Source organism: Rosa chinensis, chromosome 5 (genome assembly GCF_002994745.2).
Source record: "Rosa chinensis cultivar Old Blush chromosome 5, RchiOBHm-V2, whole genome shotgun sequence".
Classification (NCBI taxonomy): domain Eukaryota; kingdom Viridiplantae; phylum Streptophyta; class Magnoliopsida; order Rosales; family Rosaceae; genus Rosa; species Rosa chinensis.
The window spans coordinates 80,208,884-80,221,677 of NC_037092.1; the positions used below are offsets into that span (position 1 = coordinate 80,208,884).

General features: G+C 38.1%; 1 protein-coding gene across 2 annotated transcripts; it reads right to left on the minus strand.

The window, feature by feature from the left end:
* Positions 1-947: 947 nt before the first annotated feature.
* Positions 948-3,383, minus strand: LOC112166108 (F-box protein At-B). 2 transcript variants are annotated; one of them, XM_040519774.1, is made up of 5 exons: positions 3,151-3,383; positions 2,851-3,056; positions 2,668-2,758; positions 2,291-2,407; positions 948-2,188 (listed from the first exon to the last, which is right to left on the minus strand). In XM_040519774.1, exons 1-5 carry the CDS (start codon positions 3,343-3,345, stop codon positions 1,043-1,045), a joined length of 1,755 nt encoding a protein of 584 aa, XP_040375708.1. In that variant the 5' UTR covers positions 3,346-3,383; the 3' UTR covers positions 948-1,042. The 2 variants fall into 2 exon arrangements, with proteins under 2 accessions (XP_040375708.1, XP_024158644.1); XM_024302876.2 differs by having other exon boundaries at positions 948-2,407.
* Positions 3,384-12,794: the final 9,411 nt, after the last annotated feature.

A 12,794-nucleotide genomic window follows, 5' to 3' on the forward strand; every position in this document is an offset into this window, starting at 1 on the left:
ATCTGTGTGAAACGATATCACATCATCAAATAAGTTTCAGTTAAGAAAATCATAGATCCAATACATAATCGTAACCACTAATCCACTACTAATTAGACGATCACCAATTATGTACGCTTCAGCTTAAAACCCCATCATATGGCACCCTTTTCTTTTACCTTAACCATAAGTTCCGATTCACTATGTAAATTAAAAAAAAATAAAAAATGCAAGTGCAAAGCTCGTATTTTATGGTTGTTGCGCTTTGTCTTGTAGTATCAAAAGTCCTATTTGAATTTGGGAATGCAAGTCTTCTCTTTGGTAATAAAAATCTATAAAACATGACTTCTAAATAATCTCAATAACCATTAAATTTCATATTATTTGACTACATTGAGGCTACTATTTAATATGATTAGGATATTGACGTTTTGTAAAAAAAAATCTTTTTTATTTCTTCTATTTTCTGTTGATTCTGGAAATATATGTCTATCATCAGCCAATTTATAATCAAATGTAATTACTAGTAGCTGTATCCTAACTCCATTAGAACACAAATAAATTGAAATAAAAAAAAAAAATTCAAACATTTACAAGTCCTTCAAAATTCACAAGCTAGTAGCGATGGGTGTGTGTGTGTGAGAGACATAGAACAGAACATAGGCACAATTTTTTTTTTTTTTTTAACCAACCTATAAATCTTATTTGAAATATAAAATAATAGTGTGTATTAAAATTTCTCTAAAATGAGCCATTGATTTTACCCAAAAAAAAAGTATTGCACTGCTTTTACCCAAAAAAAAATAAAAATAAATAAATAAATAAATAAATAAAAAGTGTTAAGAGAAAAGTTAAATTAAAATAAATACGTAAAAATAGTACATATCATCGATGAGGAAAACTTGTTTGTTGAAAACATAATACATTAACTCGGTTATTGCGCAAAATCACTTCTAAAAACTAAAATGTAGGAGAATACTATATGTGCTAAAGGGTAATGGAAATGATGGCAAATACCACAATTTTACATGCTAGGACAGTCTTTCATGGAGGATATCAAGCTCTATGGAACTCTATGGAATTGCCATCCATCATGACAACCCATTTCACAGCCATCCAAACATATCGTCAGCCATGGTCTTTCGTAACCAATTTCACTGAGAGCTGGACATCCTTTACTATTCAAACGAGTATTCCCAATACCAAGCCAGTGCAGTCCGGGGAAGAAAGGCCTCTTCAGCAACCTAATTGAGTCAGCAGACAAACCCTTGCAATTGAAAATATCAAGCCTCCGAAGTAGTTTACAATCATCTCGATACTGTTTCCTTGTAGCCAAAGCTTCTAGGGACGAATTAGTCATAGAGGAGCAATAACTGAGACACAACTCAGTAATCTCTGTACCGGCCACAGCAATTGTGAGAACTGCTTTATCAGATATTCCTGGTATGTGTCCTAAATCGAGGGATGACAGTGTTTTGCCAATTGTGCCTCCTCCAAGAAACAAAAGTAAAACTCCTTCATCAGTCACAGCCTTACAGTTTCTAAGACACAAATGTGTGATGGGTGGATTCCCTGTCCCAAGAACAGATAAGCCGTAATCAGAAATATCAGCTCCTGAAAGATTCAGCATGGTTAAGCTATGAAGCGATGCAATGGAGATGAGGCAGGAGTCTGCTATGCTCCTACAGCCATACAGATCAAGCACATCCAGGACCCCAGAACTGGTGAGCTGATTTACCGTTTCACAAGTTATAAGACAGCATGACAACAATTTCACCTCAACAAGAGAACATGAGAACCGAGTAAGGTCAACAAAGGCCAAGTCTGACATAAGGAAGGCATTACGCACTTCGAATTTCTTCAAATTCTGACACGATTGTAGGACCGATGCATAGCCTGCGTCACTAACTCTGGAGAAACCAAAAAGTCTCACCGACTCTAGAGTCGTGCAGTACTTAGAAAAAACAAACATGCCCATATCATCCACTCCCTTAAACGAGACTTGGCAGTTCTGTCTACTTCTTCCAAGAGACAATCCCTTCAAACGAAAATTAGAGGCCAGACTCATAAGCCCCACGCTGGTTAAGTCATGGTTTGGCAATGGTTCCTGAATTGGTCTATCTTCAAGATCCAGCTCTACCAAATTGTCACAAATCCCAATGGCGACAATTAGCTGATCTGATATAACATCTAAGACAAGCGACAAGCGCTGCAATGCGAATGCAAATGAGGATTTAGAAACAGGGGTGCTGACATTAGCTGTTGGCAAATAGTTCCTAAATGCATCATTCAAACTAGTGAAATGGATTACGTCTTCCTCAAGCACTGGCTGCAACTTGATGCTTTTGAGAGTTTTAGGCAGGAAGAATCGAAATGGCTGAAAAGGATTTGCACCTACACCTCTCCATCGAATCTTTATAGATAAAGACTGCATGATCACAAAAGAGACAAGCTTAACCTTTCATTCCTTTTCCAGCGAAACAAAATTTCTAATAAAAGGTTAACATAAAAGACCAAATTCAGGACCAATATTTTGGCCAATATAGCTAACCAATGGTTACAATCAAGACCAAACCAAGATTTTCCATCAAACTAACGGACATGAAATTTTAATCAACAACATTATTCATGATAATCAGACCCTAAAATACCAGAATCAGAATTATAATTTGAGCTAAAAATTGATACCTCCAAGCATAAACAACCATTAAGCATTCTGTCCAGGTTGATCTTAAAAGCTTCAGGTGATTCCTGGTCTACCAATTCTAGCACAAGCACCCTGAAATAAAAAAAAAAATCCCCATTACACAAAAACCCAAGTATCAATCTTTGGTTATGAAAAACAAGAAAAGAAAAAAAAAATCAGAGCACCTGAGATTGGGGCAAGCCTCTCCAATGGAAGCAAGGACTTGATACGACATCAAGGAGCAGCACAGCAAGTTCAGTTCTTGGATATGTGCACCCAGAAAAATCGCCAACGACGAGTCGTCTAGGCGCAGGCAATTGAGGGTGAGGCTATTAAGGCCTCTGCACCCACCAACAATGCTACTCAAAATCTGCGCATTCGCAGAAAACGCCTGCAAAAATGTTGGGTTTTCGATTAAAGCTTTAGTTCTTACGAAATTGACAAGAAGCAGAACTAAATTTTGAGATAAAAGATGAAGACTCTACGGAGAGATTGAGGGAGGAGAGTGAAGAAAGGGCTTGAGAGACTGAGGAGTTCATTGCTCTGCTGACGCAAGCGAGAGAGCACAGGGTTTCCAGTTCCAGCTTGGGGAAGATAGCGCTGATCAATACGCAGCTGGGTAAGGTCTCCAAACCAATCCCCATTTGCGGTCCTTGTTTTTGCTCCTTCTGCCGCTCCATTTTTTCTGTTCTTGTCAAAAACAACTGAATTTCAGACTTCAGAGTGCCTCTTGTACTTTCATGCCAGAGTTCCAACACTGTCCTCAGATAAAAAAAAAAAAAAATTGAAAATTGAAAATCATAAAAAAAACAATTTTTCACGATTAGTTAGTCTAGTAATATCATTTTTTTTAGGGAAAAATGCGTCTGAAGACTCTGAGAACTGTTAAAATGATATCTGGACTGTCAAATGTATTAATGTGATACCTGAACTTATAATTTGTTATCAACATAGTACCTAAGTCAACTTTCCGTCACTGCATCGTCAAACGTCAAGTTGACCACGTGTGACGCACGTGAGGTCTAAAAAGAGAAGTAATAACTTATATGCCCTCAAATTACTTTTTTATGAATAAAATAATTAATTTAAATGAATAAAATAATTAATTCTTAAAAATGAATTTTATAATTAACAAAAAGAATTAAAAAAGAAAATTTTATCTCTTATTCATCATCAGCTACACACAATTGTTCTTCACGGGGCTTCGTTTATGTTCACTAGCCTCCGAGAATTAGAAGCCGCTCTGCGAATTGCGAACAGTACCGGTGAACCTCTATTTGCTCAGAGATCTTCACACTCACTCAGTACCTGCGTCTCTTACCCAAAACCTCACCTACTTCCGATTAACCGCCGTCTCTGCTGCCAGGGCCTTAGTGTTCTTTATTAGTCTACTTTGGTAGCCAACTAGCGATGAATCCAAATCCATACCAACCTATAGCACCTCCACCTCCTGGGCCTCGAATGCTGCCGCCTAACCCTCCAATGATGCCACCAATGCTCCTATGGTGCCGCCCAACCCTCCGGTGATGAGCACTTTCTGGCAGATCACAATTGTGAGTGATCAGTTCAAGAACTTACAGGACGCTCTTGGTGGGGTGAGGGGAAGGAGGAAGGAAGCGGAGGATGGAGGCGTACCAGCGGCGGAGGGAGGAGAGGCCTCGAAATCGTCGTCCAGCTTAAGAAGATGAACATGAATGGAGGATGAGGAATGGCCGTGCCAGCTTTTGTACTCTAGCAAATGCACTGCTCAGAAAGAACTTAACTTTCCAGGTCTCTCTCTCTCTTCTTGTTTGGGTTCAAATTTGGTTTTTTATGAAATGAAAGAGCCTCAAGATTTCTGGGTTTGCTTGTTTTTATGCTTTTCTTTCATTTTGGTACATAAAGATCGATTCTTTGGTTGCTTTTTTTGTCAAGCTGTTACTTTTCTGGGTCCATTTCAGTTGCTAAATTATAGTGATACAAAGATTATGTATTGGTTTAATCACCCAATGTTAAGATTCGAGTTATGTAATTCTGTATGTTCTTTTATGCAGAAAAGGAATATGAAACAAAAAGTTCGGCTTGTTTCAGTCCCAATTTTGCCATGTATAATGCTCATTCTCATCCAAATTTTGGTCAAACATGAACTGGACAAGCTTGAGAATAGGTGTGGCTGTGTTTGTGTTGATACTAACAGAGACGGCGAGTGTGAGAAAGTTAGTGGATTGGAATACTCAACTGTGGACCAAGGGTTCACTTCTCTTCCAAAATGGGTCTGTCCAGCTTAAGAAGATGAATATGAATGGGTTCAAGAACATGAACAATTGCTAGGAATTCTTTTGTTTTTTTTTTTTTTGCTGGGTTTAAGAAGATGAACATGAAATTCCTAGGTTCAGATACTTATTGGATTGGGAATTTTTTTTTTTTAGAATGTATTTGATTGCGATCTTGATTAATAGAACAAAGAAAAAAAATTATTTAACTTTTATTTTCAATATAATAATTTATTCAGTTTTTATTTTCAATTTTGAGTTTATTCACTTTAATGTTTGATGGAGTGAAAAGGTCTTTTTTGCCCTCATTTTCAGCCTCACGTGCGTCACATGTGATCAAAATTGACGGAGCTGTAACGAAAAGTTGACGTAGTACTACGTTGAGAAAAAATTATAAGTCCAGGTATCACATTGATACATTTGAAAGTCCAGATATCATTTTGACAGTCCTCAGAGTCTTCAGACACTGACTGTGCATTTTTCTTTTTTTTTTTATTTGTAAGAAAGAAGTTTTGAGTTCAATACATATCTACAGTTTATCTCCAATTGTGTATGATTAAGAGAAGATAAAATAATCAAGAAGGAGACTTGAGGTATGTATGCAAGGTGGTATTGTTGCAAGTACGTACGTACATAAGGCGGATTCTATGTCGGATACAAAAAGATAGTTCACAAAGCATTACTTAATTTTTTTTTTTTAAATATAAGTTGATTGCATTACATCAACAACAGAAAATACAACAGAACATACTAAAGTTTACAAATACTTGAAGACAAAAAAATTTTAGGATCACAACCAAATTCCTATGTAAGCACTCACTACACTAAAAACCTTATCAGACAACGGGAGAAAACCGTTGTGTGATTTGGAGGGCCACTGTTGTAGACCAAGCCATTGGCTGATGAAAATTCAGACAACGGTGGAACACAGTTGTCTGAGAAACACACAGACAACAAGTATGTGTTATAAATGTTGTGTAATAGCTCGACAGATGGCTCGGCAGATGCTAAGCGCAGCTGTGCACTAGTTGAAGCGCTGTATTCTAACAACAGTGCCAGTTTTCAAGTTAATGTGTTTAAGCTTGTCAGACAACATATTTTTATTTTGTCTGTTGTCTGATTGATCTTCAAACTTCAGTTCTTGGACTATATCTGTTGTCTGATTAACATTGGGACAATATAATTCAATTTCTTCTGTTTTCTTATTAAAATTGTGACAACAGAGTTTAATTGCTTCTGTTATGTGAGTGCAGATTAGAAGACAGTGATTTGTTAAAAACTGATGTGATATATGAATGGTTGCAATGTGATTTGTTCCCATTTTTGGCCATTCAAACAACGGCAGTTATCATTATATCTATTCTGTTGTCTGATTATTTGAATATCCCATTCCTGAATTAAATTGTACATTTGATCCATTTACATACCAAATATAAACATTGCAAACCATCATTCCAAACCACTAATCATTGAACCCAACATTTTAAACAAGAAAAGCATTCTAGTGCATGCCCATCTACTTGTACTCGCTCATTTGTTTGATATTTCCAGTTCATTATTGGCCTATACATGACAATTAAGAAAGCTAGGGACTACAAGTACCAAAATAGAGGTTGTCCTAGAGTCTTAATATTCAAAAAACTTAAACAAGACTCAATTGTAGAACACTAAATAATGAGGATGCACCCCACTCCCTTACCTCAGGATTCACAGATTTTGTTCTCATATCATGCTTGCACACGGAGCAGCATGTCCCCCATTTTGTCATTCATGAGTCCACACAGCTTGAATGAAATTCCGCTAGTACCTCTCAAGTGGTTATGGAAATATTTAAACTTTGAATGACAAGGTAAGAAAGTATTGCTAACTTTTTTTTTTTCCAAACGTAGAAAAAGATACCAATTAGTAACCCAGAAAAACACAAAAACACAAGCAATTAGAAAATACTAAAAGCCAGCCCCACTTCACAACATCCCACTGATTCATCATAATAGAAGAGATGGACTGGTCCCTGGAATAGCAGCAACTGGAGCAAATAATACACTTGATCCTAAAGCCATTCCACTCCCAACCTCTCTTCCTGTTTTCTGTCACCCATTTTTAGGTAATTCATAATTCCAGACATTGTCAGAAGTTTAGGGCATATAGACTAATGTTCTCTTGACTGAACCTGGAATGTTAAGAGGAATCCCCTGGTATTTCAACATTAAGGTTTTCTAGTAAAGTTCCCACAACTTCAATTGGTATGAATAAGTAAAATGAACAGGTTTGATTAATTTGACTCGTGTGGAATCTATCACACATTAATGGTCAATATATACTGTTTTCAATAATTTTTTTCCATGTGTACTACAACTTTGACCCTAAATGCAGTTTATATACAAAAGAGAAATATTAGTTACCTCAACTTGAAGTCCTTTTCTGATGTAGGACGAGAATGGACATGGTTTAGCGGGAAAATTAGAAAAATAAAGAAGCAGCGTGGAATTAAGAAGAGTGATTGGAAAATAGGTAATTCACGCATAATGAGGTTACTAGCCGCTGCAATATCCAAGAAAATTTGGTTTTGGACTTTTCAGGTTTCTCGTGTGAAAAGTCAGGTTTTGATTTTGAATCAGATTTGACTAACTTTTGGCCAGAATGTCTGTTTGAGACGCATGATACCTTTCTGGAATGGGAACGACGAGATATTCAAGACTCACTTTAGTGAGCCCTATCAGATTTAGGCCAAAATGTATCATCTTAATAATCCGATTCGTGATTTAATATTTTTAGACTAGTTTTACATTATTTTTATTTTAGGTTTTCTAGTTTACTTTGGATTTGTTTTGTTTTTACCCATGGGCTTTAGGGTTTCATTGTTAGTCGCCCTAGGGTTTATTTTCTTATAAATAAGCCTCCTTAAGGCTGCAGAATGTATCTTTTCAACTTTTATCAATAATATAGAGATTTTTCTCTTTTATCTCTGGTGGACTCCAGAATCTTTGCTTAGGTTTATTGCTGGTAAACCTAGTTATCAATCCGTCTGCGTCATTCTCTTTTGCATAAAGCTTTAAGAGCAACATCGCATGTAATATCATAAGTGTTATAAGCGGGAGGGGTGATAGGTACATTTGAAGCTCAATACTCAATTCTTTCTTCTCAATCTCTGTAAAACACCCTTAACAATAACCCTGACATCAAAATATTTTTCAAGGAGGCCTCCGAATTTCTTGGAGCGACCTCGATTTACGAAACCTAGGTTTCGTGTTGCTGGCGGCGGTGAAGCTTCGCTCCCCAGACCAAGCAAGGCTGCGGCGCGCTCTCGGGTGCGACGACGGTGTGGCAGAGGTGTCGCGTTTTTGGTCTGGATCGTGTCTGGTTTGACGGCGGCGGTGGCTTGGTTCCTGGCTTGCTCCAATCGGGTCTCTGGGTTGGTGTAGGTCCGGATCTGAGCAGTCGATCGTGGTGGTTTCCGGTACAGGGCTCGCCGGATTCTGGGCATAGCACAGCGGCAGAGCTTTGTCTTTGCAGGCTCTGTTGGATCTAGCAGCGGTGTTGCTTGGACTGGTTCGGGTCCGGCAAGAACAGTGGTTTGACGTTGATTCTCGTCGGTGGATCCGGATCGTGAACCGATCGTTCTGCAAGTCGGGTAGTCTTGGTTTTCCCGCTTGGGTTTGAAGCTTGAGGTCACCATGACCAAGCTCCGTCGCGGTCGACCGCCGGAGGGTTGGACGGCGGCAGGGGTGGCTTGGTTACTGGGGCTAGGGCTGCTGCATTGGCTGCTCGGGTTTGGGCTTGGGCCTTTGGGCCTGGGCTCAAATTTGGGTTGCTGGGCTGTACCTAGGCCCACATTATGGGCTTAGGGTTTTTTAAAATGCCATTCCTAATTCAGATCATGGTTCTTCGGAATTGGTAATTATCTTGAGTTTGAACTGGAGGAAGCAGCTTATGGATAGGGAACTGACTTCTATTTGTTTGCTGGGAAGTGGCTCTCTGTTGGTACCGCAATTGCGCGCCTGGCTAATGGGGATGCTAGTCAATGATTTTGCCTTAGAAGATACGGAGTTGTTCTTTGTTTATGGGTCCGCTTCCAAAGCGGGCTCAAAATCGACTTGTAATGAGTTACATTACTTAAATAGGAGCGTGGTAGTTACCCCGCCATTTTTCTGTCTTTAAGTGTATGTTAGACTCTGGCTTTTTGGCTGGTCATCTAATGCAATGAACCTTTGTTTAAAAAAAAAAAAAAAAACATCGCATGTAATACCTCTTTTGTTGAACCGTTCTACAATATCCAAGATAGAGTTTATAAGAAAATCAGGTTCCGCATCTTGAAAATCTTGCAGGCTAATTGTGGACTACAAAGGTCATAAAATTAAAAATAACATAAGAAGACTTCAAACCTAAGAAGCACCGATACGGGTATGAGTATCCGGATACGATACGATTGGATATGTGGATACGGCAAATCTTCAATATAATAGGATACGGATACGTGAAGGATACGTTGATTTTATATATATATAAAATTAGAAAAAAATGAAAAAAGAAAATATGAAAATACACAATGGTTCCTGAAAAATACACAATTCACAATTTACAATTTTATTTTATACATGATCACAATGGGTGTGGATCCTCTGCCTAAGCTTTCTATGAGAAAGCAACATGTGTATACCTACTTGTCCAAATCCCTGCTGAGGCAAAAACAAAAAAGTCACGGTCCCCACCCCCTCTCTCAGTCTGGGTTTGGTTTTTTATGTTTCTGTTTTTTTTTTAGCATAAAAAGTGACTATTCCCCCACGTATCCAATTTAATTACAAAAATTCGTATCCTATTCAGATACGGACGTATCCAAACCGTATCTAAATCCGGATCCGCGTATCCACGGCGTATCGTACCCGTATCCCGGATCGGTACAGGATACGAGGCCAAAATGCCGTATCCGTGCTTCATAGCTTCAAACTATCTCAATTCAAATTTGTAAAGAAAAGTTGCATATAGCTGTCCAATTAGCCGGCACAAAACACAGGCAACATCTTTTTGGACTTCAATTAAAAATGAAGATGATGTTATTAGCAGAACTTTCATATTTAAATAGCAAAAGTGAGAAAAATAGAACAGATGGCAGTAAAAAGTCCACACATGCCTGAACACCATATACCGAGAACAACTCAAGCTATTCTCATTATCTCCAACCGGTAGAGTGTTGAGCAATTCTTGCTTCGATCACTTTTGGAACTAATGCTCACTTCTTTCCATCTAAACAATAATTTAATTTTGGTTAACTTCAAATGGCCAGCTAATGTCAATTGTAAGAATGAACAGGCCAGAACAAGATTTTCTCTTGATTAGAATTCATCAGCAGACTAATTGACAATGATACTCAACTAGTAATGTAGAAATTAATGACCACAAATATGGATTTCATGATACAAACGTGCAGAGTCAGAAAAGAAAATGGCAAGAAAAAATACCAAATTGTTCACCCTACCCATCTATAGAAAAAGCTCATTTTACTCAACCCACGGACCGGTGTATCAGTTTAATTAGATGCTCATTCCAGTACTAAAGGAAAAATACATTTCTCATCCGAGTTGTAATAGTTGCTATCCTCATAATGAAATAGTCTTCTTACATAAAATTCTTCATTAGCAAAAGCAGGTGTGAGGCATCCTAAAATAGAAACACCATTTGATGAGTGATCCATTTTTCTATCATGTCTGATATTGATGGCCTATGAAAAACATGCCTAAAGGTGAATGATCTATAATATGTGAAAGCAATGTCAGAAAGACCCGAATATTAAATGATTTTTTTCCTATATCATATCAATTTTTTTCATAAGAGTTAAGACCATATCTATTCTATAAGTATATATTTTGAAACCAGAGTGTTTAAGTTCGGTTCCAAATAGCCATAACTTCGCCCAGCTTCTAAAAGTATGTTCCACGCCATATAACGAAGAAGCAAGATTAATATTTATTTATTTACAATATGTTGTAAAGAATTGGATAATTGTATTGTATTAATCTCACCATGAGGTTTATATAGGGTTACATCATATATACAAAAGGCAATACATAATAGCTATACTAATCAATCGCACATTACAAGTATGTCAATCGCATACATTACGAGTCTATCAATCGCATATATTATGAGTCTGTCAATCGCATACATTAAGCAATACATATTGCATGAATATTCATTATCATTTACAACACTCCCCCTTGGATATTCCATGTCGATAGTGTTGCCTTTGCTATGCGCTTCTAAGTTGCCTCGTCAAAAACCTTGTCAAGTAATAAAAATCCTGTGGGAAAAAACAACCTTGGTCGAAGGAGAAAAAGAGCACAACACGCGTGAAGGTGGAGTAGTCGACATCCTTCCACACTCCCCTTGTGCCGCTCAAACTCGGTGATGACGTTTTGATCGTTGCCTTACTAAAAACCTTGCCAGGTAACAAAAACCCTGTGGGACAAAAATAACCCTGGTCGAATGGCAAAAAGAGCACAACACGTCCTTCACTCTTCAAGATCGAACATGTAGACATCATACCTCCCCCTGATGTCAAGGTCTCCCCCTGATCTCTACATTAATTATGGGAGTTCGGATAACTTTCTTAATCCGATGCTCTTCACATGTTTCTCGAAGGTGGATTTAGGTAACGACTTGGTAAACAATTCTGCTACATTATCCTCTGAACGGATTTGATTCACTTCAATATTTAGAAGTGTTTATTGTTGCTGATTGTAAAAGAACTTAGGCGATATATGCTTGGTGTTATCGCTCTTGATGAAACCTAACTTCATTTGCTCAATACAAGCTGCATTATCTTCATAAATGCATGTAGGTTCATCTGTGGTAGACTTCAAACCACAAGTTCCTCGAATATGTCTAACTACAGACCTTAGCTATATGCATTCTATCACGGCTTCATGTAGAGCGATAATCTCTGCATGATTTGAGGAAGTAGCAACAAGGGTCTGCTTTGTAGACCTCCAAGATATCGCAGTGCTTCCCATGGTAAAGACATAACCCGTTTGGGAGAGACCTTTGTGAGGGTCAGAAAGATACCCTGCATCAGCAAAATCCATCAAGACATTGTTGTCATTTTGATGGAAGGGAGGAGGAGCACGGAAGGTGGCGTTTTGCCTTGTGGAGTCCGATCACACACTTTCATTATTTCTTTTCTCTCTGTAGGGATAGAACAAACCCATATCAATCGTACCTCTCAAGTATCGAAAGATTGTCTTTATGCCAATCCAATGGCGGCGTGTTGGCGTAGAACTGTGTCGACCTAACAAGTTCACTGCGAATGAGATGTCTGGTCTTGTGCATTGAGCTAAGTACAATAATGCACCTATTGCACTTAGATAGGGAACTTCAGCCTCTTATAAGTCTTCGTCCTCATCCCTTGGATGAAACGGATCTTTTTCAGGCTCAAGACTACGACCGATCATGGGAGTACTCACAGGCTTTGCTTTATCTTCATTAAAGCGCCTTAATAATTTTTGAGTATATGCTGACTGATGGATCATAATCCCATCACTACGGTGCTCGAGTTCTAGTCCGAGGCAAAACCGTGTTTTCCCAAGATCTTTCATCTCAAATTCGGATTTCAAGTACTTAGCAGTTTCCTTTAACTCATCTAGAGTTCCAATTAGGTTCATGTCATCGATATAAACTGCTACAATTGCAAATTCGGAACTTGTCCTCTTTATAAACACGCATGGGCATATTTTAGTGTTGACATATCCCTTCCCAATAAAGTAGTCACTTAGACGGTTATACCACATCCGTCCGGATTGTTTCAATCCATATAGTGAGAGTCTCAATCTTATTGAAAATGCTCTCTATGGTTTAAAGCCACTTGACTTGGGTAATTGAAGTCC